The sequence below is a fragment of the Schistocerca gregaria genome, chromosome 2, assembly GCF_023897955.1.
Source record: "Schistocerca gregaria isolate iqSchGreg1 chromosome 2, iqSchGreg1.2, whole genome shotgun sequence".
Taxonomy (NCBI): domain Eukaryota; kingdom Metazoa; phylum Arthropoda; class Insecta; order Orthoptera; family Acrididae; genus Schistocerca; species Schistocerca gregaria.
The window spans coordinates 740,487,932-740,515,816 of record NC_064921.1 but is presented as its reverse complement, the minus strand read 5'-3'; the positions used below and the strand labels follow the sequence as shown (position 1 = coordinate 740,515,816).

At 38.2% G+C, this 27,885-nt stretch overlaps 1 protein-coding gene across 1 annotated transcript in view; it reads left to right on the top strand.

The window, feature by feature from the left end:
- Positions 1-27,885, top strand: part of LOC126334910 (uncharacterized) — a 73,767-nt gene that overhangs the window by 12,672 nt on the left and 33,210 nt on the right. Inside the window, exons 2-3 of the mRNA XM_049997624.1 lie at positions 8,586-8,753; positions 14,854-14,983. Of these exons, the coding sequence (XP_049853581.1) occupies positions 8,586-8,753; positions 14,854-14,981 (296 nt within the window). The 3' untranslated portion in view covers positions 14,982-14,983. The remainder of the gene's footprint in view (positions 1-8,585; positions 8,754-14,853; positions 14,984-27,885) is intronic.

The window sequence follows — 27,885 nt, the reverse complement described above, 5'->3', positions numbered from 1 at the left end:
ATGAAGATGAAATGGGAGATACGATACTGCGTGAAGAGTTTGACAGAGCACTGAAAGACCTGAGTCGAAACAAGGCCCCCGGAGTAAACAACATTCCATTGGAACTACTGACGGCCTTGGGAGAGCCAGTCCTGACAAAACTCTACCATCTGGTGAACAAGATGTATGAAACAGGCGAAATACCCGCAGACTTCAAGAAGAACATAATAATTCCAATCCCAAGGAAAGCAGGTGTTGACAGATGTGAAAATTACTGAACAATCAGTTTAATAAGCCACAGCTGCAAAATACTAACACGAATTCTTTACAAACGAATGGAAAAACTAGTAGAAGCCGACCTCGGGGAAGATCAATTTGGAATCTGTAGAATTCTTGAGGCAATACTGACCTTACGACTTATCTTAGAAGAAAGATTAAGGAAAGGCAAACCTATGTTTCTAGCATTTGTAGACTTAGAGAAAGCTTTTGACAATGTTGACTGGAATACTCTCTTCCAAATTCTAAAGGTGGCAGGGATAAAATACAGGGAGCGAAAGGCTATTTACAATTTGTACAGAAACCAGATGGCAGTTATAAGAGTCGAGGGACATGAAAGGGAAGCAGTTGTTGGGAAGGGAGTAAGACAGGGTTGTAGCCTCTCCCTGATGTTATTCAATCTCTATATAGAGCAAGCAGTAAAGGAAACAAAAGAAAAATTCGGGGTAGGTATTAAAATCCATGCAGAAGAAATAAAAACTTTGAGGTTCGCCGATGACATCGTAATTCTGTCAGAGACAGCAAAGGACTTGGAAGAGCAGTTGAATGGAATGGATAGTGTCTTGAAAGGAGGATATAAGATTAACATCAACAAAAGCAAAACGAGGATAATGGAATGTAGTCGAATTAAGTCGGGTGATGCTGAGGGAATTAGATTAGGAAATGAGACACTTAAAGTAGTAAAGGAGTTTTGCTATTTAGGAAGTAAAATAACTGATGATGGTTGAAGTGGAGAGGATATAAAATGTAGACTGGCAATGGCAAGGAAAGCATTTCTGAAGAAGAGAAATTTGTTAACATCGAGTATAGATTTAAGTGTCAGGAAGTCATTTCTGAAAGTATTTGTATGGAGTGTAGCCATGTATGAATGTGAAACATGGACGATAAATAGTTTGGACAAGAAGAGAATAGAAGCTTTCGAAATGTGGTGCTGAAGATTAGATGGGTAGATCACATAACTAATGAGGAAGTATTGAATAGGATTGGGGAGAAGAGAAGTTTGTGGCACAACTTGACCAGAAGAAGCGATCGGTTGGTAGGACATGTTCTGAGGCATCAAGGGATCACCAATTTAGTGTTGGAGGGCAGTGTGGAGGTTAAAAGTCGTAGAGGGGGACCAAGAGATGAATACACTAAGCAGATTCAGAAGGATGTAGGTTGCACTAGGTACTGGGAGATGAAGAAGCTTGCACAAGATAGAGTAGTATGGAGAGCTGCATCAAACCAGTCTCAGGACTGAAGACCACAACAACAACAACCTCTGGTTGAAACTAGACAAACTCAAATATTGCCAGAAGTCATGGGATACCCCTTAATACTGTGCCGGACCTCTTTTTGCCTGGAGTAGTGCAGCAACTCTATATGGCATGGACTCAACGAGATATTGGTAGTCCCCTGGAGAAATATCAGGCCATGCTGCCTCTATAACCATCTATAATTGCAAAAGTGTTGCCAATGCAGAATTTTGTGCATGAACTAGCTTCTTGATGATGTCCCATAAATGTTTGATGCAATTCATCTTGGGTGATCTGGGTGGCCAAATCATTTGCTTGAATTTTTCAGAATGTTATTCAAACCAATCATGAAGAACTTTGGCCTGATGTCATGCCATCATTACTTGGGAAGATGAAGTCCATGAATGGCTGCAAATGGTCTCCAAGTGGCGGAACATAACCATTTGCAATCAATGATTGGTTCAGCTGGATGGGAGGATCCAGTCCTTTCCATGTAAACACAGCCTACACCATTATGGCACCACCACCAACTTGCACAGTCGACTGTCGGTTGACCCAAAAGAAGCACTACAGGCAATGTTGTGCTATTAGCAAAGGCACTCAGGTCAGTTGTCTGCTGCCACAGTCCATTGAGTCACTTTTCATCGCACTGTCCTAACAGGTATGTTCGTCATGCATCCCACAATGATTACTGTGGTTAATTCATGCAGTGTTGCTTGTTTGTTCGCAATGACCACTCTGCACAAAAGCCACTGTTCTGGCTTGTTAAATGAAGCCCGTCGGCACTGCGTTGTCTGTGGTGAGAAGTAATGCCTGAAATTAGGTATTCTCGGCACACTCTTGCCACTGTGGATTTCAGAATATTGAATTCCCTTACAATTCCCCAAATGAAATATCTCATGCATCTAGCTTCCACTACCACACTGTGTTCAAAGTCTGTTAATTCCTGTCATGGAGCCATAATCACTTCAGACACCTTATCACATGAATCACTTAAGTACAAATGGAACCTCTGCCAAAGCACTGCCCTTTTATACTTGATGTATGCAATACTACCACTATCTGCACATATACATGACTTCTGTCACCTATGTGTAATGTCATTTCATAGCAAACTTGCATTATCCGTTGGTTATGCAACTGCATAATAGATATTGAGAATATTCCCATTCAGGTTTAAAGGCTTGTGATGATAAGAGTGCTAGCCTGTCTCTTTTTGTGCAAGCAGCCACTGGATCCATGAACATTCTTCATAATGTAAACAAATAGCAAAGTGTAAACAGCACTGACAACACGATTCTGCCAAAATGAAAAGAGCTGTGCCAACTGAAAAATGCCATGCCATGATAGTAAATGAAATGTAATGCTGTACTGGGTACTTCTGAGAAGGACCAAACAGAGCTGAGACAGGCCGAACCTTAACCCACATGTGGCCCGCACATATGGCACACGCCCAGATTGGCACATCATGGCCACCCCGATCTAGGTAATCTCCTATCACTTTTTACATCTAAGTTCACGCTCCCAGCTAGAGGGTGTTTCCTCCTGTGCACACCAGGCAAAAACTTAGTCAATGCCACCAGACATCATCTTAACACCGTTTAACACAGACTCTGACCTTGACAATGATGTCAATTCAGCAAAGAAGAGAGCCCACAAGTTTCCCCAGTTGTGCAGCATCCATCTCAGGCCATGTATTGATAATTAGATCCCATAGTGTTACCAAATTTCAGGGGTGTTGATTGCTCTATTTCACCCACTGTTCCAAAAATCCCTAAACATTGTCTATGGGATTATGACCAGCTGATTTAGTGGGTCAATCAAGGTGTGATAGGGTGCCTAGAACCGCTCGGCCACAACAGCCGGCCATAAATAGAATATTGTAATAAAAAAATACTTACACTGTCCATTACGCAACACTCAGTGCGACACAAAAAGTTGTGAGGCATTTAGCTATAAAGTTTTTTGAGCATTTACTGAACATATTAGATTACATCCAGAGTGAGGAAATTCTTAAGGTATAACACCATGCTACACAACACATATTTACAAGAAAATGAGATATGCTAATACACCTGCACACCCTAGTGAAAGGGTCATAATTTTTTTGAAAAAGTCAGTAAAATCATAAACACGTTTTCATTTAAAACTTAATAATAAACTTGACACAATATATGTAAATTTACTATACACTGATGTGCATATGATAATTATTTGGCTATTGTAGCCATGCCTCGCCAGAGACAACCACATTAATGCACTGAAGATGTTCAGAAGTCATGTTTTACATTATTCTCACATTATTTGATGCTATTAACAATATAAACACATTGTATTAATAAAATTATTATTAATATATACACATCAGTGGTCCTACTAAGGAATTCATCAATGGAGTAGAAAGAGTTGGCCAATAACAAATTCTTTAGACTCCTGTTAACCTAAAACATTACTAAAAGGGGCATTCAATAACTAATGGAACACATTTTTTCCTGAAAGCATTTATTCAGGATTCTAATACAAATATTATTCCCCTCTCTTCTGGTGACAATGCCCTATTTTTTAACATAATCTTCGTTCAGAGCAATGCACTTACGCCACCTTATTTGAAGGCCTTGTATGCCCACATTGTACCATGCAAATGGTCGACGTTGGAGCCAACATCTCACTGCACTGATCACCTCACCATCATCCAGGTACTGCTACCCATAGATAGTTTCCTCGATTAGGCTAAACAGATGGAAGTCGGAAGGTGCAAGAACCAGGCTATAGAGTTGATGAGGAATAAGAGTCCAATGAAGTTTTGTGAGCTGCTCTTGGGCGCACAGACTTCTATGAGGCTCTGTGTTGTCAAGGAGAAGAAGTCCGTTTGTGTTTTTGTGGTGACGAACACGCTAATGTCATTTCTCCAATTTCCCAAGCGTTGCACAACACACTTCATAGTTGATTGTTGGACCATGAGGGAGGACATCAAATCAAATAACCTCTTCAGAGTCCCATTAGATGGTTTCCATGACTTTACTGGCTGAGGGCTCGGCTTTGAACGTTTTCTTTGGAGGAGAGGTGGTGTTGTGCCACTCCATGGATTGCCATTTTATTTCTGGTTCAAAATGATCAACTCATGTTTCAATGCCTATGATGATGCCCAACAAAAAAATTGTCAAGAGTGGCCGCATATGTCCAAGCAGTTCTGCACAGATGGGCCTGTGTTCCTGTTTATCATCTTCTTTTAGATGGGGATGAACCCAGTAGGCACACTCTGTTGAGCACCCCTTCTATTGGAAGAATGTGTTGGCACTACCAATACAGACATCCAGTTGATCAGCAAGGTGTTTGATTGTGACCCATTGATTTCCTCAAATGAGAGTGCCCATACATTCCAATATTGCAGGAGTCACAACTGTGTGCAGCTTGTCAGCATGTGGGTTAGGGTTGGGTTGTTTGGGGGAAGAGACCAAACTGCGAGGTCATCGGTCTCGTCAGATTAGGGAAGGACGGGGAAGGAAGCCGGCCGTGCTCTTTCAAAGGAACCATCCTGGCATTTGCCTGGAGCAATTTAGCGAAATCATGGAAAACCTAAATAAGGATGGCCAGATGCGGGATTGAACCATCGCCCTCCCGAATGTGAGTACAGTGTGCTAACCACTCAGCATGTAAGAGATCAGACAGGTTTGCATGACCTTGTTGTGATGATGACAGATGCCTCACCCAATGACTCACTGTGCCTTTGTTCAGTGCCAAGTCTCCTTAGGCATTCTGCCAGCACCTATGAATATCTGCTTGGAACACCTCTGTCACAGACACCATTTTGAAGGCTACATATAGCACTGCCACCTATTTAAACTTTATGAAACTATAGGGGTTGAAGCGGCGATATCCCATAAAAACTTCTGCATTTTTTCAACTGAAACTGACCGAGAAAAAAATGTGTTGTTTTACTTATTGAAAGATCTTCATAATAATGTTGTCACTATAGATTACAACACATTACATGAACATGGTATATTGCTGTAACATCTGGCATGCGCATGGTGAGAGATTATCTTATAGCACACAGCAGCTGTTACTTAAAATAAACATTAAATAAATAATTGGCAAGATAATAACAATAGTTTCAGCAGTTTCCAGGAAGTGTGACAGTATAGGTAGTTCTAAGCTGCTGCTGTATGAATGAATGTTTCCTCACTGTGCCCAGCCTCAGCAGCTGTGACAATTAGGGTAGCCCTCACATAGGGACAGTGCTATCTGATCGCTCCTGGGCTCCAGACTAAACACATTACATTCCAATGATGCTCAGTCCACATGTCAGTATTAATACTGTTGCCAACACTGACCCATCACTGCCATTTTCCCCTCTTGTAGTATACCAGCCTGGCAATAGCCAAAGTTTGGAAACACTGTAATCTTGAAATAAAGATTACATTGAAATCATTTTTAAGACCACTTCTCTCTTTTTTGTTTTTTTAGCTTCCTCAACTTTTCAGGTGGGGTCTGAAACTCCATAACTGCCAATCTGTTTATGCCCATGTATCAATTACTGGTCTTGTACGCTATTGGCAATAAATCATTGGAAACAATAACAACCTTAAAATACCTAGGAGTAACCATCCAGTGTGACCTAAAGTGGAATGGCCCCATAAAACCAAGAGCATTATTTCAAAAGTTTTGCACACTGTAAGATAGCATTGAAGAAAATAATTTATTTTATGAAATACTGTTACAGGCCTTCAATTTTCTTGCTTATGACAGCTTCCCAACTTTTTGACAGCTTCTGTATACCAGATAGGGCACCTTCATTGTGACACAGTAAGCTACATCAGTTGTATCAAAAAGTTTTCCGCAGAGTTATTCCTTCAATTTGAGAAACAAACCAAAGGCTAATGGGCTCATATCTGGACTGTATGGTGGGTATGGATATATTCCCTATCCATATTTGTTGAGTATTTATGTCATCAGTAGGGCAAAATGCGGTCTTGCATCACTGAGCAAAATGAGAACACCAACTGCAAGCATGTCAGGCCTTCTTTGAGGAAATTTCAGGCACAAAACATTTTGCAGAAACAACTTATAGTGTGTGTGTATTACAGACATCCTCTGGAGCAACCTATTTGTAGCTATGACTCCATCCATGTCATACACAAAGATCATCATCAGTTTCACCTTTGACTGTTGGTGGCACAATTTTTTGGGCATTTAGAGTCAGAACTTTCCTATTGTGATGATAGAGACTTCAGTTCTGGCTCAAAAGCTCATATCCAAGTTTCATCAAGTGCAAGAATTCTTTTGAGTATCTGTTCTCCTTCTGGTCGATAACATTGAAGCATTCTTCTACAATTCTTCTGTGACCTACTTTCTGCTCTTCACTCAGGTCATATGGAATCCATCTGGCAGCAACTTTTCTGATCTTTAACTTTTCTCTTATGGTTCTGTAAACTGAAGTGATAGATATTCTGGCACCATTTGCAGTTTCCTCTCTCAAAATATCATTAACTATAACCTGACACGTGTAATCTGTTGCAGTTGGTGGCCTTCCACTTCTTGGATTGTCCTCAGTGCTTGCCTCACCTTCATGGAAGTGAGCAGACCACTGTGATACTGAGCTACTATCCACTATAATATAGCCACATACCTCTGTCAAAGTGTTATAAATTTCCATTGGGTTCTTTCCATATAGGGATTGATTTTGCTGTAGGAACACTGGTCATTATGTGTAATATAACCTGACTCAGTTTCAGCTTACATTACTCATGACAGAGCCATGGGAATCAGCAAACACACATACATGCATCATGCCTAAAATTCTCGCTCACAACTGACATGGATTTTATCTTGATCACGCCACTGTAACAGTTGCATGTGCACAATGTGCAGAACTTTTGAAATGACCCTTATTATTGTAGGGAAAGCACATGCTAGGCTGGGATTTATTCGAAAAATCTTAAGGACATGTAAGCAAAACATCTGGTCATCCAGTTCTTCAGTATAGTTAATCATCAATCTGGGACAGTTTAATGATTAGAAGAGAGAGAGAGAGAGAGAGAAGTTCCAACATAAGTCCATGTTCCATCACAGAATCTCTAATGCATAATGGAAATGCTCTGCAGATTCCACGGGCAGATGCCATGAAATAGGCACCATGCATTATGGAGGGGTTCACTGTACAAGTTCTGAGAGCATATGTTCCAAGACAATCTGAACAACAAATTACTTCCAACCAAATTTCTCTTGCGAAGCGACTACAAAGAAAAAAATCAGAGCAATTGTTCCTTTCCTACACCATCTGCACATGGAACAGTAGAGGGGGAAATGACAGTGCTATCAGAAGTACCCTCCACAACTCACAGTAAGGCAGCTTGCAGAAGATGGAAATAGAAGTACTATAATTCAATCAAAATATTCTCTTTGGCAACATGACAAAGGTTCCATATTATGTTGATATTCAGGCACCCTCAGTACAGCACAGTCCTGCAAGTTAACTAGGTCACCAGGACTTTCTTATACTTTCAATAAGTAAAACAAGAAATTTGATTTCTAACTGGGGTTTTATTTTATGATATACCATTCAGAAACACTATATTATTGTCTTCATATTTCTTCAGATCAAATTCTGAAGTGGAAAATTCTTAGTCACTTAGACTGAATAATCTACCACTAAATTGAGTGTTACTGAGCCACAGTTTCAGTTAATTTAGCTGCAGCAGTACTTAGTAGTTATTCAACTTAATTTTAAATTATATTGTATTGATTTAGTGCTATTCTCATATCTAAAATTAATACGAAGTGAATGTATGTAAAGTGTCCTGGGAGTCTTTTATGATGACAGAAGTGAAAAAAATATTCTCACTTTTAGGGCTGCATAAATTCAAATTATTTTGCATATATGTGTAAAATGTAAGATAGTATGCGATCAGCAATTTGGACATTGTAGCTCGCACTCACTGTTTTTGTTTCTCTTCATGTGCAAGAAACATATGGTCATCATTTATGTTTATGTAATATCCAAGCTATTAATTAGAAATATTAAAATTTTTAAGAGTAGTCTTTGTTTTATTTGAATGTTAAATGAGAACTGCACTGTTAATTTTCATGTTCCAGCATGCCACAAGATGTCAGCCTTCCCACAAGGCATGCACGCTGCATACAAAGTGCGCAGCAACTTGCAGAAGTACGAGTCAATGACCAAGGCAGATCGACAGTCATCATTCAGCAGCTCTAGTACAGATAACTCAGGCAGCGGGAACTACCCTCACATGGGAAATAAATGTAAATATTCTTAACTTTAAAATACATAAGAAAATAATTATGTAAAATAGAAAGCAGTGGACTGATAGTGCCATTGATTATTGAATGTTATATTGAACTACTGTATCATATCAGAAACTCTGGTAACATATAAGGTAGTAGCATTACATTACATTACATTTTTATTGGTCCTTTTGAGCATTTGTTGTACAAGGTATACAATATGATATCGGACAAGTCATTGTGATTTACAATACATGTTTTTAAATCATACAAGAATATTTACGTTTATTAGGGGTTAATATAATCATAACTGAAGGTTCAGCTTCCATACATTATTTTTTTTTAAGAAATAGATTTTTATGTTGCAAGATATTCATCTATACTATAACAACATTTTTGCAATAAATATTTATGGACAGCAGTTTTAAATTTTGAAGTGTCTTTTTTTGTTTTAATATTCGTAGGTAGCTTATTGTATAGTCTGTTTTCTGTTTGCAGTGGATTAGATTCGATTAGATTAGATTAATACTTGTTCCATAGATCATGAATACGACACTTCGTAATGATGTGGAACGTGTCAGGTTAAAGAAAGATGTCTGTACAAGATATTACATTACACAAAATATTGCATGACACTAATGCTTAAGTTAGTTTTTTTTCCCTCCCTTAATTTATATCTAAAACTTCAGCCAATGAGTATAAGGGGTTGTCATCTAGAAATTCTTTTAATTTATTTTTAAATGTTGGTTGACTATCTGTCAGGCTTTTGATGCTGTTTGGTAGGTGACCAAAGACTTTTGTGGCAGAAAAATTTACCCCCTTCTGTGTCAAAGTCAGATTTAACCCTGCATAGTGAAGATCATCCTTTCTCCTGGTGTTATAGCTATGCACACTGCTATTACTCTTGAACTGGGCTGGATTATTAACAACAAATTTCATAAGTGAATATATATACTGTGAGGTTACTGTGAGGATCCCTAGATCCTTAAATAGATGTCTGCAGGATGACCAGGGTCCATTCTGTTTTAATGTTGTGTGTGCATGTTGAATATGTATGTCCTGCTTTCTCCTTGTGTTATACAGGTGGATACTCTGGTTAGTTGACACCAGACTGTTGCTATTTTCTAAGACTTTCCTTACAAATATGATTACTTGTAAAATGTACAGACATGGTAGTGGAAGAATATGTAGGTTCTTGAATAAAAGCTTGCATAAGCTTCTTGATGCAGCATTTTCTATGGCTCTTACAATTCTCTTTTGGTATATAAAACAACTTTTGCTAGCAGATGTGTTTCCCCATAAGATTATGCCATATCACAGTAAGGATTCTGCCTGGGTGAAGTATACATCTTTTAGTGTCTCTTTCGATGTGCAGTCAGAAATAATTTTGATAGTATAGCAAATGGTATATAATTTATTTGTAATGTATTTTGTATGTTGGACCCATCTTAGATCTTCTTGGATCCATATCCCAAGAAATTTTGTAGAGCTTACATTTTCAAGGGTTGTAGTAAACAACTCTATGTCTGGTGCTGGTGGACATTTATTTTGCACTGTGTGTATATGCATTGTAACTGTTTTTCTGTGTTTATTACTAAGTTGTTTCCAGTCTGTAATGTGAATGGTACAAATTTTCTTCTTTGGTCCATCCATTTTTTATCACATTTGTGTCATCTGCAAATTTTATGTAATTATGGCATGGGATAGTTGGTTCCAAGTCATTTACAAAGAGTAGAAACAGAACTGGTCCTAGAATGGAGCCTTGTGGTGCACCATACTTGATGCTCTGCCTTTCTGAGCAGTAGGACTTTATCTTGTTCCCTTCTCCTTTACTCTCTGTTTTGGAGATGTGATTTTATACATTCATAGGCCGGGCCTCTAATACCTACAGATTCAAGTTTCTGAAGCAAGATGTTGTAACTGATGACATAGAATGCTTTAGAGGTGTCTAGAAATATGGCTGAGATATGTTCTTTATTGTCTATTGCATTTAAGGCTTCATTTAGGAATGCAAAGATAGATGTCTCAGTAGATTTAGGTTTTTGGAATCCATGTTATTTGAGAAATAATTATTTTTTTCTATGAAACTGATTAGTCTTTTATAGTAGATTTTTCAATTATTTTGGAAAAACCAGACAATTTAGAAGCCAAAACCAGGAAATACTTGTATTTTACATATCATCAAATGGCTAGAAAGGTTTAAGTAGGTTATGCATACGTCATTAGACACTGATTATCTGTAGTCACTTTTATTCTATCTGGCAGCACTGATCAAGAACAAAAGTTGTTCATGTGTAGCTGTGTGGCATTTCTCACAGCAAAGTCCTCAAAAAAATTCAAAGGTCATGTTTCATTAACCACTGAATGCTTGTTCTAAGACACAAATACATTCAGTGATTTAAATGTAGTAAATGGTTTATCTGGTCACAATGGTTAAATATTACAATAAAATATTGTGAAGTATTAAATACGCATCATAACAGAAAAGCTGAGTATGGAAGCAACATAACCAATGAATCAGTCATTGTTTTCCATGAAAAACTATGGGAAGGACACAGGGAAGATATCTCTGTGACCCACACTGTAGACTAAAAATTAACTTTTGCATAACAATGTTTCATCAGTATTTCAGTTGTTCTTCCTGTAAAAATAGGGGGCAGCAGCAGGAGAGGGGTAGGGTAAAACAAAACAGAAGCACAGACAAGGGATGGACTACATAGAGGTGTTAAGTTTATTGTGATGGGAGGAGGAAGCTCTGTCTAATTCAGAGAACAAGTTGCAACAAAGAACTGTAATACCCTTACCACAAGTATTGTACAACTCTTTAGTCTATTACCAGTACCAAAAAAGCAACACAGTAACACTTGACAGAAACAAATGAAAAACTTCAGGAATACGTAAAAACAATCAGGACAATTATTAAAAAATAAATAAACAAAAACAATGAGGCAAATTAAACCAATTTCCTACATAATAGCTGTGGCAGGAATGAAAATACACTAAAATAATTGGACACCAGTTTCAAGGATTACTACCTCACTGTGGCAGCAAGTATTGCACCTACTGTTCTACAATAACATAGAGATGCATTAGTTTTACAAGCAGTCACTGTTTACACCAGCCATCAACAATAGTTTCAAAAATATAATCTCCAAGTAGGTAGAGAAAAATTTTATCACTACAAATGGTAATTCTTCAGGCTATGATGGTGGTTCTAGTATATTATTAGATCATATGTTTATTTGATATGACTGCCCTTAAGTACTTTCTGTAATGAGTTTATGACTCATGATATTTTCCCTGACAGACTCAGATATGAAATGGTTATACAAATCCATAAAAGTGGAGCTAAGAAAATCATTTCTAATCAACACCCATTTAATTTCTATCAGTGTTTTAAAAATGTTCACTTAAATTATCCACCATCAAGTCCAGATTCATGTCCTATAGCATAACCTGTTAAATGCCTTTCAATCTGTTTATGTGATATATTCTTCACAGCCTAAGCCATATGTTTTCTTGCAAATGGAGTACTGGTGAATTAAACAACATAAAAACATCATGTCAGTATATTGTGAACATTGCCAAGGGCTCTGATTGTGAGAGCCATAAAATTCTCTTTCACGAACTGAAATATTTTTAGATGCATGACACCTCTTTCATATGTCAGGAGACTTACATCCATTTTAGAGATCAGAGGTTCAGACTATATGGCCAGTACTTAATTTCAGAAGGCAAAATTCCAGTTCTAATAGACACATTTAAAAGTGAAAAAATATACAGTGTTCTAGCAGGTACATTTTCCACAAAAGCATAGTGTGGAGGGAAGGAAGTGTTTGACATGGAAGTGTCACAGCTTCAAAAGGGAGGTATTGTTGTTTATTGCCCATTTTTGTAAAATGTTTCATCTGAACTTCAGTTTGGAGAATGACTCTGGAGGAAAATGCTGCAGAACTGCATGCTGCACTATTGGTGCAACTAGGAGGACTGTGTCGATCTATGGTAGATAGTACTTCATCATGTCCAAATGATCAACAAGGCACCCTCCCATCCCTTCACACACTGTTGTGTGTGAGGAAGGTGGACCAGGGGACACCTGAAATGGAATATGGAAGAAAGACATTGGATTTTCTTGACCAATAAATGCAGGATTTGTCTGGCACCTCATGATTGTCATACAAGAGCATGGAATGAGCTGGTATGAATGCATGTCTCAGGCTTGCAGTCCCACAGTTTCAGCAGGGAGGTGGATTAGTCATGTATAGGACTGACAGGAACTTACCTCACACAACTGACAGATTGCCAAGGAATATCCATGCATATTACTATGTATCTGGTGGAGCAAGGCATATTTTGATTTCACATTTTGTGCACTTTCAAATAGATTGCCTTTATCTTGTTTATTGTTTTTGTATTTCACAGTAAAGTTTTTCCCCCTCTATAATGTTTATTCTTTCACATTAACAGAATCTTCCGTCTGTTCTTGGTAGAACAATATTACAATAAATGAAAAGCACCAGTTTACTTCTCTTCCAATGTTCTTTGCAAACATTGTAACTTCTTTGGTGATAATACTCAGTAAATGTCTGAAGGTGGTTTTGTAAGACAAAAACCGGTTAACAATAAAAGTAATGTTGTAGAATAAAAGCAAACTGGTGCTTTTCATTTATTTATTCTTTCATTTGCTTCTCCCTTTAAATCTAAGCTTACAAATTTTTGCAGATGTGAAGTGGAGAAAAACCTTTTTTGAACAATTTTATTTATAATTCCTATGACAGTCTAAGGTAGTAGACTATCACTAGTCATAATGTGTTATTAACACTCTTTGCAGAAGTTACCCAGCATTGGCTTCTGCTGTTAATGTACCCATTCCACATCCCTGAAGCATCTCCTCCATGGTGGGATTTATGGAACACAGAAAAGTGAATACAACAGCATTTATGAACCTAAATGTTACATGTTCTGAAAATGTTTTAAATATCTGTTACATACATGAAATGTTTGACTAACCAGTGTATTTGCATGTGTATAAAGATCTTACCTAGCCACATGCATTTTCCTACAATTAATGCACAGTTAGAAAGTTGCTGTTTAATATAATTTTCTTGATTCAAAGTATACTTTAGAATGAGTTTTAATTTTATTACAATTATCATAGATTACTTAATAGATTAGGCAACAAACGGACAGGCATTTAACAAATGAGAATGGCAGTAACTTACTGAAGCACACACATCCTCCCACCCCCCACCCCCTCCCATTGTCTCATTTATTGTCACCTTACACTGACCATATTACGATTGAAATTTTTACTAACATTAGGGATCAAACACAACCCATTTTAATTTTTTTGAATGGATAGATAAAAAAATCTACTCACCAAGTGGCAGCAGAACACACACATAAAAGACTGTTGTGACCGGCAAGCTTTCATAGCCAGTGGCTCCTTCTTCATGGAGAAGGGTTGAAGGGTAAGGAAGAAGGGTCAAGGAAAAGGACTGGAAAGGTCTAGGAAATAGAGTAGATTTTGCAAAAGCCACTCATAACCGCAGGTCAGGGGAGGGTTACCATATGAGATGAGAAGGAAAGACTGATTGTTGGCAGGTCTTTCCTTCTCATCCCATACTGGTCAACAATGTCTTTCCTTCTCATCTCATACGGTAAGTCTCCTCTGACCCGTGGTTCTGGGTGGCTTTCGCAAAATCTACCCCATTTCTTAGACATCTCCTGTCCTTTTCCTTCACCCTTCTTCCTTCCCCTTCAACCCTTATGCCTGAAGAAGGAGCCACTGGCTCTGAAAGTTTGGCAATCACAACAATCTTTTATGTGTATCTTCCGCTGCCACTTGGTGAGTAGATTTTTTATCTATCCATTTACGTAATTTTATCAATATTTGATTGTTTTTGTTATTTCAATCCCTTTTAAGTAGCATGTAAATGATCACAAAGATAATTCATCAAATTCACATGTGCTTCATTTGTGTAAAATGTGCTCACTGTCTTCATAACTGTAATGACTCAAGTTAAAATGAATTGAACCATGCTTTATAAAATGCTGCATGGCATTTCAGTCTGAATTTGTGACGATGTAGTGTCATTTAAAATGTTTTATTTTTCAGTTATGGAAGAGTTGCCCACTAAATATAATGACAAGTTGATGAAGAGTATCTGGGGTTTCTATAACAGATATTCTGTTCACAACCTGAAGACAATTGAGGATGGAAATGCCAGCAAGAGCCAGCAGTAATTGTAAGTATTCCTTATTGTATACAACATAAATAACACTACAAATATAGACTGAAAACTTTGGTTTCATTGCTGATATGTAGTTGATACTAAGTTATTAGATGCTCATACACACCATTCTATGGAGTGTTGTGTACAACACAGTCAGTCACTATTTCTGAACAACAGTTCATGGGAACAAATAGAACACATCAACTGAATACCACTGAATGTGGCAACTTTTGTGAATGCACCTTTCAACCTTATTAAGATGATAGCTGGAAGCAGTTTTCACATAATTAATTACCTCTTGTTTTCTTTTTTATGCTACAAAACCTTACAGAAATTATTAGATCATTTCAACAGTCATTAACTTATAGAGTAATGAGATATGATATATGTTGTGGAAGTTCATCCACACAAGCCACCTTTTCATTTATTTGACAAACTATATCAAGAAAACCAGTTGAGGTACTGCCATCTTACATGTGTAAAGTAAGCTATTAAAAAATTTAAGTGACAAAATATTGGCATATGATGTTGTCTATAGCTTGTCAAAAGCATTTGATTGTGTAGTTTACAGCATTGTGTTAAAGAAGCTCAAATATTATGGGGTCAAGGATCTTGTTAGTAACAAGTTTCCATCCTATCTAACTAAGAGGAAGCAGACTGCTGCACTAAGAAACTCAGCATCTACATAACAATCACCACGCATGTACCATAGAGCCACAAAACTCATTATTGGTAATTATTTTCCATAATATATCCAAGAAGGAGAAAAAGTTCCCATTGCTGAAAATACCAGTATTATAAACAAACCCATTGGGGTAACTTCAATATTTGAGAATGTAATAGTATTTTCTTGATAAAAGTGGTTCTCTGCAAATTCTGACCATGATTACATCATTAGAGATAATGCACGAGGTTAAAACAATAAATGAAACAATTCTAAATTCTTAGATGTTTATACTGATAACAACCTGAACTGGAAGTCACATGTTACTCATCTTATTAAATGTCTTAGCTCTCCATCTACATCTATGTGACTGCTTTCAGACTACTTCACCACCATTCCAATTGAAACAGTGCATGGGACAAAGAAAACACACAGATATTTCCATGGGAGCTCTGATTTCTTTTATTTTCTTACAATGGCCATTTCTCCCTATGTAGATGGGCGCTGACAAAATATTTTTGCATCTGGAGGTGAAATTTGGTGATTGATATTTCATGAAAAGATTTCATCACAAAGAAAAATGCCTTTATTTTAATGATTGCCACACCAACACACACATCATATTCATGACCCCTCTCCCCTGTTCCACAATAATGCAGAATTAGCTTCCCTTCTTTGAACATTTTCAACCCCCTGTCAGTGCTATCTGATATGGATTGCATACCACGCAGCAATACTCCAGAAGCTGATGGGCAAGTGTAGTGTAGGCAGTCTGTTTAGCAGACTTGTTGCATCTTCTGTTCCATCAGTAACACTCTTTGGTTACATTATGGATAATATAACATTTTGGAAATAAAAGTGTTGAAAAACTGACTTACTTTTCCCTGTTTTCATTCACTACTATCTTATGGCATAATATTCTGGGATAATGTGATACTGAGCATAAAAGTGTTTATTGCACAGAAATGTGTAAGGAGACTAATATATGCTGTCCACTCTGCAACTTCTTGTAGACAGCTGTTTAGACAGTTGGTCATGCTGACAACACCTGTACACTGTACAAATATTTAGTCTCACATGAAGCTTATTGTTGACAAACAATCACAGTTTGAAAACAAGCATAACAATCTTAAATATAATAAAAGACAGAGAAATGGTTTACATTTTTAAGCACTCAGTATTAGTGTTGTGCAGGAAGTAGTCACTTATTCACTCAAAAAAAATTCTTTGACAACCCATCAGTGATGGAAAGAAGAATTTTTGAATGTATAATAAGAATGCTATTTATCCATTCTAAACTCTATTTGAAGAAGCCTCAGAAGGCCCAATGATGGTGTCCAACTCCTGTGTCATCCTCTTTGGCTAGGTGCCACTGAGTGGGAATATGGAGGGCATGTGGTCAGCACACTACTCTCCCGGCCATCGTGAGTTTTTGTTTCCAGAGCCGTTACTTCTCAGTCATATTTGATCCTCAGTTGGCCTCACGAGGGCTGAGTGCAACCTACTTGCCAACCACACTTGGCAGAACTGGATGGTTAGCCATACAAGTGCCAGCTAGCCAAGCCTGACAATGCTTAACTCTGGTGAGCAGACAGGAACCAGTGTTTTGCTGTGGCAAGGCTGTTGGCAAGTTTATACGTTCACCCACCAAATATTACAAGTATTAAAAAATAACACATCATCAGTTGGTATTTTTGTGAACTTTCTTTGTGCCTGATTGTGTAAAAATGTCGCTCTCTCAGAAAAACATAGTTTTAATGGAACTGCTGGCTTTACAAACAACTGGCGTGAATCATACTTAACAAAGAGAATGCCAAACATTGTGCTGAATAATTCAAATGATATTAGAAGAGTAGGAAATTTTAATGATGAGATGAATCACAAAAGGAGTGCATAAGGCACAATTTTGGGTCCTTTCAACTTCTTATACATGCGAATAATGTTCCACTTAACACCTGACAAAAACAATTGGGACTGCAGACAATATTAGTGTAATAATAAATCCCACTGGAGATAAAGCAACAGAAGAAATTATTAATGATGTTTTTCAAAACATTATTCAGAGGGTCTCTGCAAATGGGCTCTCCCTAAATTTTAAGGAAAACACTATATTCTATTCTGTAAAACAAAGTCATACCAGCGACAGATGTAGCACATGAACAAGTCAAGGAATAATGTACAGTGCTCCACATTTTTGAATGAACGTATCTATGTAAACCTGAACTGGAAGAAGCATTTTACAGAGATTCTCAACAATTAAATTTGGCTACTTTTTCTCTTCATGTAATTACTAGTCTTAGAAGCAAACAATTCAACCTCCTGACATATACTTCACATTTCTAGTCAATAATGTCTTATGTAATAATTTCCAGGAGTAACTCTTCAATTAGAAAGAAAGTACTGATTTGCACAAAAGTGAGCAGTAAATAATAATATGTGGTGTTCACACAAAGTCATCATTTAGGTACCTCTTCTTAAATATTTTATCTGCACCATCACAGTACATATTTTCACACGTGAAATCCATCAGAAATAATCCATTACAATTTGAGAAAAGTAGTTATCTTTAGACCTACAACACTAGATGACAAAACCATTTTTACCCATTATTAAAGCTGTCAGTGATCCATAAAGGAGTTCAATACACAGTAACAAAAAATTATTAGTAGTTTGCCTAATAACATAAAATGTCTTGAAAGGTAGCAAAGTTAGTTTTAAATCTAGCCTTCAAAGAAAAAAAGTGAACTGTTGGGTTGCTGTATAATTTCATAGTGTTTAAACCTACGTTTAAATAAACAAAATAGGTACACATAAGAGAGACTTTAATCATCAATAATATATTCTCTTTCACTATCAGCAACAGTCTGCAATGCTTGGGTAACTTCAATTCTGTGGCTGTGGAAATAACATGGTTTTGAGTTGAAGAACTTGTTGAGCCATGTTAGGAGAGCATTTTAATCTGGAAAGGAAGTTCCTTGAAGGTTGTTCAATAGAGAATAGAAAATGTGGAAATCTGAGCGCACAAGATTAGGTGAATAAGGTGGGTGTAGAATGACTTCCCAACCAAACCCCTGTGTAGTGCTTTTAGTCAGTCTACTAGGATGTGGGTGGGCCTTATTGTTGAGTAGCATCACTTCACACAGTCTTCTTGGTTCTTATCTTGGATTGCATCTGCAAGATGTCTCAATTGCTGACAATGTCAGCAGTGATGGTTACACCTCGTGGAAGTAAATCATAGTACACCACACAGTCACTTTTCCACTATATGCTTAACATTATCTTTTGTGGATGGGTGCAGATCTTTGTACAGGCAGTTGCTGCTTTGTTTGGGCTCAGCCATTCCTTTCTTATCCTTATGTTATCCTAAAGACACCATTTCTCATCACCAGTAATGATACAAGATAGGAATGGTTGGTGTTCTTCACAAGCCAATTTATGGCAAGAAAGCAGATATGTAACCCACTGATTTTTATCGTTCTGGCTTAGAGAATATGGTACCGACACATCCAAATTTTGACTTTTCCCCATTGTAAGCAAATGTCAAATGATGATGAAATGATCACAGTTCATTACATTTGCCAGTTCTCGTGTACACTGATGAGTATCATTGTGGATTAATGTATGTGAACAATCTTTATCAAGCCCAGAAGGTCTTCCTGAATGTGGAGAGTCACTAATGTCAAAAGATACTCTTCAAAACAAGAAAACCATGTTCTTTCCATGTTCTGTCCAATGACTTTATCCCCAAACATGCAGCAACTGCATCTGGCTGCTTCCGCTGCTGCCACCCCTCCCTCTATTGAACTCGAGCAGAAGAATTTGTTAGAAATGTTCCAATTTCTCCAGTTGGCACTCCATTTTCTAGTGTCCACAGCTCCACTCTTTATATCCATATGACAAAACAACAATATGTAAACTCAAATAACAACATTGAACTACAAATAAAAAATGACAATTGGTCAATAAACTGATACCAACTAGAATACCAAAATGCAAAACAAAATCACTAAAAACTTATGCACCAACCTAATAGTTTTTAAGTGTAGGTGATTGAGTTAGTGTTAACACTAATCATGTATGCACATTCTGCCAACTGACTCGTTCTACATCATTTTGATAAATAATTGTTCAAATGACGTATTGAACATGAAATGAACTAACTAACTGACTCTCACTGAAAGTACGTTGCACCATAAGTGTTTTTAAGAATTATTTGATTGTAGTACATTTTCAAATTTTGAAACTCATTTACAGTGTTGAGAAGTTATTATGGATGATAGTAGAAAGAAAATGGTAACAGTTGCTACCAGTTTTCACACTATGTACTCATCAATATCTCAAAATAAAAATCACACAAAATGGGTCAAAAATGGGTTGTTGAAAAGTAACAATTCAGATATATGGACCTGATTCAGAGTAATGGGCATTTCTTTGCCAATCCTGAAAGTTCATGTTTGTAATACCTGCAAAATAATGGACAAAACACAGTTTTGGATGATATGTTATGGCAGTGTCTTCTGTGAACCTGTACTTAGTGGTTGTGTCAAACTTTTGATGAAAAATTTAGAGCAATGCTATATGTTTTTCCTTGAAGCTCAACAAGACACCAAAGAAAACTTTTGGAATGCTTAAGGAAGCATTCAGGTACGATTGCCTTTCCAAATTGCAATCAAACAGGTGGCCCAACATATTTACAGGAAGTTGGGAGGAGGTCGTCAATGAGGCTCATGCTGGATGCCCATCAACATCATGAATGGATGGCCATATGTGACCTGTTTGTGCCAGTTACTGAATTCAGACCATCAAATGAGTGTTCACTTGTAATCGGAATTATTGGACTTACTGACACAGGTTGTTAATTTCCTTGTATCAGAAGACTTGGCCATGTGGCAAATTTGTGCAAAACTTGCGCCTAGGGTTTTCACCAACGTGCAAAAGCAGCAACAAATGGGAGTGTATGAAGAACTCAAGCAACTCTGTGAAAATGATCCCAATTTCCTGGACAACATAATCACTGAAGATGAGAACGGGGCTTTTGGTATGATCCAGAGTCAAAGAGGCAGAGAGTATAATGGCACAAGATGTCCTCAGCATGCCAGAAGAAGGCAAGCTACAGATGAAGTCCATGCTATTTTTTTTATTTTTTTTATTTTTCATTTTTATGCAAAGGGGATAGTGCACCATGAGTTCATACCCCTGCCCAGATTGCTAATGTTCAATTTTAAAAGCAAGTGCTCCAGAGACTGAATCACAGGGTTGTCCGCATCTGAAAGGAGTTCACGCTTCGTTGAAACTGCACCATGAAAACACACCAGCTCTCACTTCCTTTACTGTTATGGCTTACCCGAGCTGGAGCAGTGTGACAATGGTGCCACAACTGCCCTACAGTCCCAACCAGGCCCTGGTAGACATTTTTTTGTTTGCTCGTCTGAAAAGGGACATTAAAGGAAAACATCTCAAGTTGGTGGACCTGAACAGCATCCCAGCTGAGGAGTTCCAGAAAGCTATGATGTGTGGAAATTGTGCTGGCAAAAATGCATTGCTGCAGAAGGGTTATTTTTCACATTAAGTTGAAGAAACTATCAGATAATTTTTTTAAAAAAAAGCAATGGAGCAACACATTACTTTATTGACAAAACCAGTCCCAAACTGTCCAGTCATATTACTGTAACCACTCATAAAAAGTCTGAATAACCACATTATTGGAGTGCAGATCACTGTAAGATATGCAAAAAGAGTCAGTGAGATCCTGGAAGGTACTGACATGGATGAGGAACCATGTCAACTCCAGTGCAGTGGCCAGCTGTGCTACGTTTCTCAGTTGAAGATCCATGGCACAAACAGTTGGACAGGGGAGTATGGTAAACTCACCCTGACACTCTTTGAATTTCACATGTAGACTGCAAGCTATGTGACATGTTGCATTGTCTTGCTGGAAGTTGCCACTGTGATCAGGAAAAACGAAGTGCACATAGGGGTGGACATGACCCTCAAGTGTAGATGCATACTCTAGATGATCTGTTATACCTTCCAGAATGGTGAGATCACCCAGGAAATGGCATAAAAACATTCCTCAGACCATGACATTTGGAGGATGTTTTCTTTAAAATGTTTCACACAGTACATGACAACAGCCCTCTGTCCAATGGAGCATAAAATATGATTCATCCAAAGAGGCCACCTGTCACCATTCACAGGCAGGTACACATTGCACTGGTGTAGCCAAATTTTTTTATCAATGACAAATTTATGGAAAATTTACAACAATGTAATTTTTTATATTTTTTATTGTTTTCTGCCCCCCCCCCCCCCCCCCATGAACCATGGACCTTGCTGTTGGTGGGGAGGCTTGCGTGCCTCAGCGATACAGATAGCCATGCTGTAGGTGCAACTACAACGGAGGGGTATCTGTTGAGAGGCCAGACAAACATGTGGTTCCTGAAGAGGGGCAGCAGCCTTTTCAGTAGCTGCAGGGGCAACAGTCTGGATGATTGACTGATCTGGCCTTGTAACAATAACCAAAACGGCCTTGCTGTACTGGTACTGTAAATGACTGAAAGCAAGGGGAAACTACAGCTGTAATTTTTCCTGAGGGCATGCAGCTTTACTGTATGGCATGGAGAGCTGCATCAAACCAGTCTCAGAACTGAAGACCACAACAACAACAACAATTGTTTTCTGCCAACCGAGCACTTTTTTTCCTTCACTCGTGCCTTTTTAAATAATTAAATGAGATGTATGTACAAAAAAATTTATTGACGCATTTGTTACATTTTATTTATTTGTCATGTGCACTTATATTTTGCATCTGATATTGAAATAAACTGTCAACAATACTGATTACTACTACTAGTACTACTACTACTACTACTACTACTACCACCACCAGTGCAGCATAAATGGGTGTTGACAAGGAAACACTCAAAAATGTACAAGCAGACAGTGTTTCCTGATGTGACTGCCACTATGTGGTGCAGTGAGTAACTGTCTTTTGTTGACTTTTTTGTGATTCTTTTGTTTACGGCCATGATGGGGCATTGTCATCAACACATGAACTTGAGTGGCATTCAATAAATTACAGGACCCTGAAGACCTGTGCTTACTTCCACGGAAACTGCAAGGAACTTTACCTGTTGTCAATGAGGTGCCAACTGTAATTTATATGTCCATGAGATGCTATGTACTCAGGCTATGTTAACTATGTGTATCACTTGTACAATGTTTGGCCATGAGGTACAGTATGGTAAACTCACCCTGACACTCTTTGAGTTGCACATGTACATTGCAAGCTATGTGATATGTTGCATTGTCTTGCTGGTAGTTGCCACAGTGCTCAGGAAAAACAAATTGCATATAGGGGTGAACATGGCCCCCAAGCATAGATGCATACTTGTGATGATCTGTTGTGCCTTCCAGAATGGTGAGATCACTTAGGAAATGGCATGAAAACATTCCTCAGACCATGACACTTGCAAGGTGTTTTCTGTAAAACATTTCATGCCGTACATGACGACAAAACCTCTGTCCAATGGAGCATAGAATGTGATCTATCCAAAAACGTCACCTGCCAGCAGCCTTGAATGGGGAAATAGCCATGTTGTTGTTAACTACAGGTAAACAGTAAAAGGTGAATGATGCATTTCTAACAAACTAGCAGTGCTGGAACCATTAGGAGGTAACCACTATCTGATTTGGAAGAGACAAATGCCTTGTAAAATATACCCATTAATACCACAGCAACTAATCTGGTAGCTCCTGTACTGTGAAAAAGGACTGAGTGTTCGTGCATGTTTCTGTTAACAATGTGAAAGCCCCTACTAAACTGAAAACAGGAATGATGAAACTTCCTTGAGTATGGGTAGGTTGTGGTTAGTGAGTGACCAAAGACAAACATTAGGTAAAGTGAGACACTGAATAAGATGCAAACACTTGGTGAAATGGCTAACAGACTTATCTAGCAATATCGTAAACCAAATAGCACCACATTTTGTTAGAGAGTAACTTAGTGGATTTTCACAGAAACACGTCTAAATGGTGGAGTCCTTCTCATACAGTATTAGGAAGATTAATGCACAAACATATGAACTGATGCAGAATTCATAGACTGACAAGAGTCATTCTGTCAGAAGTGGAGAATAGGGCTTTGGATGTATTTGTGAAGTGCATTTTTGCTGAGATGTCAAGAAGATCCAGGATAGAGAACCCAGATGATTTCTGCTCCTACTAAAATCACCACACAGCTCTGGGGTAAAGTGTTATAGATGTGTACATATGAGTGTCTCATTCATCATATGGAATTCCCAGTAGAACAAAGGACTGAAAAAATATATGCAAAGATGGAGTGCTGCTTGTTAGGAACTTTAGATAGTAGGGAACATAAATTTTTGGTTGACACAGGTGCTCTCGTGTCAGTCTTGTCTGGACCTCCTGTGTAGAGACAGACAGGTCTCCATGATATTTGTTACATAGGATGAGTGACAATGATCAACATCATTGGGGACAACACTGTTTAGTTTTCATGGAGGAATTAAGAGATTTCATGAGGATATGGAAGTGTTGCCACATGTTGATGAGAGTACTGTGCGATCCTAAGACCTGACTTATTTGATAGACATCATGCAAAAATTTACCTTAGAGAGTACACAGTTGAGCTCAGAGGGTCACTGTTTCCACGAGGTGCAACAACTGCAAATGTAACAATGTCTACCAATTGTGAAGGCGGCAACAAATAAACTGCAGACCCTTGTACTCTAGATCTGTTCACATTATAGTATATCACAAGGAACAGGGAAGTTGGTCTGGGTTATTGTAAGTACAGACATACCAAAGGTAATATTATGTGTTGTAAGCCACTGGAGAGCAAAGAGGTGTTTTATATGCAGAAGTGTAGCGCATGTCAGTGAAATGGTAGTAGATTTTTGGTTCCAGTCAGTTTTGATAATTTTGGCACAGATGGGGTGAGTTTGCCAAAGAGTTTACAGATTGCTAATTTAGATGTCCTAGAGGAGGATGACACAGATAGGTCAAGTGAGGATCTTTGGCATAAACAAACTATCAATGTATCTGCATTACATTGGAAAGTAAAGTACTTACATAGAAATGATAGGAAGACAATGGAAGCCTTGTTATTGCAGTTTACTGATTTATTTAATCCAAGTGGTTCTATACCAGTGACACCGGTCATGCAGCACAGAATACCAACAGAGAACAATGGTCCAGTCTATTGAAAACCGTACAGAGACTTGAGAAGTGTGCAATCACTGATGGGAGAATTTGGTAATAAACAACTGTGTGATGGGATTATTAAACATAGTGACAGCCTGTGGAAAGCAGCCATCATCATGATCCTAAAAACGAAGTCACTGAATGGCTTTAAGAAACACAAACTTTGCTGTGATTACAATAACCTAATGCAAGAATTGCTAGCAATGTGTATTCCATACCATACATAACAGAGACTCTGGATGGCTTAGATCAGTGCAGATATTTTTCGACAATGTATTTGAAGAGTGGATATCATCAGCTAGAAGCAGCACAAGAGGAGCAGCTGAAGATCACTTTTAGTGTCCTCTGGTGCTGTTTCCAGGACTCTTGAATGCTGTTTGGACTTAAGAATTCACCAGCTACTTTCCAAAGACTAGGGCTATCACCAAATTTTTAGATTAAATGGTTGTTTTATACACTGACTGTCTTTGCCTGGTTTATTAAGGGGTATTTGGAGCTTATTGTTTGCTTTTTACTATGTATCACATGTTTTAGATGGCTTGTTTTCTTTGTTGGTAAATTATGCTAAGGGATATAACAAAGTTGCTTTCATTGTAGGTTGTGGTTGTGTTGTTCATTCCCTGTAGACTCACCTTTAGAAGGAGGGAGCAGAAGGTAAAAAACTGCAAGAAAATGGGTACAGGCCAAGTGTGGGAAGTATTGGTAAGTTCAGAACAAAGAGAAGCCTATCTTCTGATGTCACTGGAAGACTTACAGGGTTGTCAGAAGAAAAATATTATGATCTGCCCAAGTAGAGAGGTACAGACTCATGCACAGGCATTTGAATTTTCTTGGGGAAAATGGAAGCAACTAAATGTGAAAGGGAATTGTTAGCCTTGCACTGTCATTTCCAGAAAGTGGGCACACACTGGATCTACTGAATGTTTTCGCCAGAAATAGTAACCATAAATTGTTACAAAAAGGGGAAACTGAAGGGGATGGTCAGAATGGAATTGCAGGACAGTGTAATATTAATAAACAGTATGACTTGTGACATAACTATGTCCACCGGTATGACTACAATTAAGTGATAACAACCCATGTAATATTAACTGGAGAAACTGCTGGAGGTGCTGCCAACTCAAAACCTAATGTTCCTGAATAATACCCTGAACTCACACATCCTTCACTCACTAGATGAACCTGGAGAGACACAAAAAGATCAAATGACAGCAGAGCAAATACTTCAGCACATCCAGGAATATCTTGATAAGTAACGTAAATACATTACAATTATTAGTGTTACATCTTCTAGTGCTACAGTGGTTCTGATTGCAACTTTTGTAATCTACTTTCACTTTAGATGAGGATCTGTAAACTGCTCAGAGTTACCTGCACACCAGATACCTGTCTGCTGGTTTGTTAATAGAGCTAAGCATTAATAAGTGATTATATGTAAATTAGTAAGTAAATTTGTAAATTTATGACAGACTGTCAGCTAAAATGACATGTTCAATGGGCTTAATGTAGAGTGTAATGTTATAGGATTAAGGGTCAACCTATGAGATGTGTGGTTCAGCTCCTTGAGTGCAGAACAACAACCAAACCACACAGTGTATAGTTATTGATGTCAAATATATATGATCAGAATGTTTAAGAGATATTCCAAGCAGGAAAATCTAAGGCTAATTTTCTAAAGGAAGGGGGAATTGTCATACCAGAGAATAGTATTGTAGGCAGATATTAAATAAATTGTTGAAGTTTATCTCTGGCAATTCCATAGGCCAGGCAGAATGCCAGCAAGTGAGAAACACTGATGAAGTAGCTGCAAATGTGGAAGCTACTGCAACCCTCAGGACAAGCTGAGTGCTCAAGCAAGCAGGTGGGGAAAACTGACATCATGATGACATAGAGATAACATCATAATGTGGCTTGCTCAAAGTGTCACAAGAAAGCTCAGATATAATGCAAAAGTAACTATTCAGTTACTCACACAGCAGAAAAGGACATCTGAAAGATGAAGTTGTGACATCCTGATGTGACCAAGAGCGGTGATGAGCTCAGAGAACTATAGCACAATTGGACATCCCTGCCTGAGAATAATGTCATCAGCATAACTCAATGAGTACTTATACCCTCACTTCCACAGTTTAGTTCTCAGTTGTGATTGAGTGTTACAACTACTACTATAAAGCTGTTTCTGCTCTGCTCTGTCTGAGATCTACTGAGATGACAGTTTTGGATAGAACATCAGTGACAGAGCATCTTGAGTTCCTGCTCCTAATAAGGCGAGTACACATTCATTTGTTACATATTTTTATGAGTGTCAAAAAGGAGCAACTTATTTTCATTCATCTGTGTAGTTACTATTTTATTTTTGCAATTTATTGCATGTTTGAGTGTTTACTAGGCACAATCTTTTTTCAATAACAGTGTAGCAGAACAACTTAGTGTTGTTAGACTGTTAGTGACAGAGCACCTCCAGTTCCTGGCGAGTACACCATTCATGTGTTATATATTTTGACGAGCTTCAAACAGGAGTGACTTCAGTAATGGATATGAACTGTGATTGCTGTGTACAGATGCGAGCTGAGTTGGTGACCCTTTGCTCACTGATCCAGGCGGTGTTAGCTCCCATCACACAGCTTGAGGCTGCTGTCCAGGTCATCACAGTAGTGGGTTCAGACACAGGGATGCAAGGGACGTCAAGCACATCCGACATGTCCACCGATCAATCCACTGCTGTGGCCAACCCGGGAACTGCCTACACTGAGGTTGATCCCTCATCCGTGATCGAGTGGGAGATAATTCCAAAGTCTGACAGGCAGCAAAAGACTTCCTGACAGGCCAATCATAGCGCCTCACCTGTTTGTTTGGTTTTGGGCATTATCTGTGGCTGACAAAGTCTCTAAGCTGGATGCAGCCGTCCACCCTCTTCCAGAGGAAGCTTTTCGGCCTGCATCATTTGGGCATTCACAGAGGGTGGGTTTGCTGGTAGTTGGGAGCTCCAACATTAGGCGCATAATGCGGCCTCTTACGAACATGG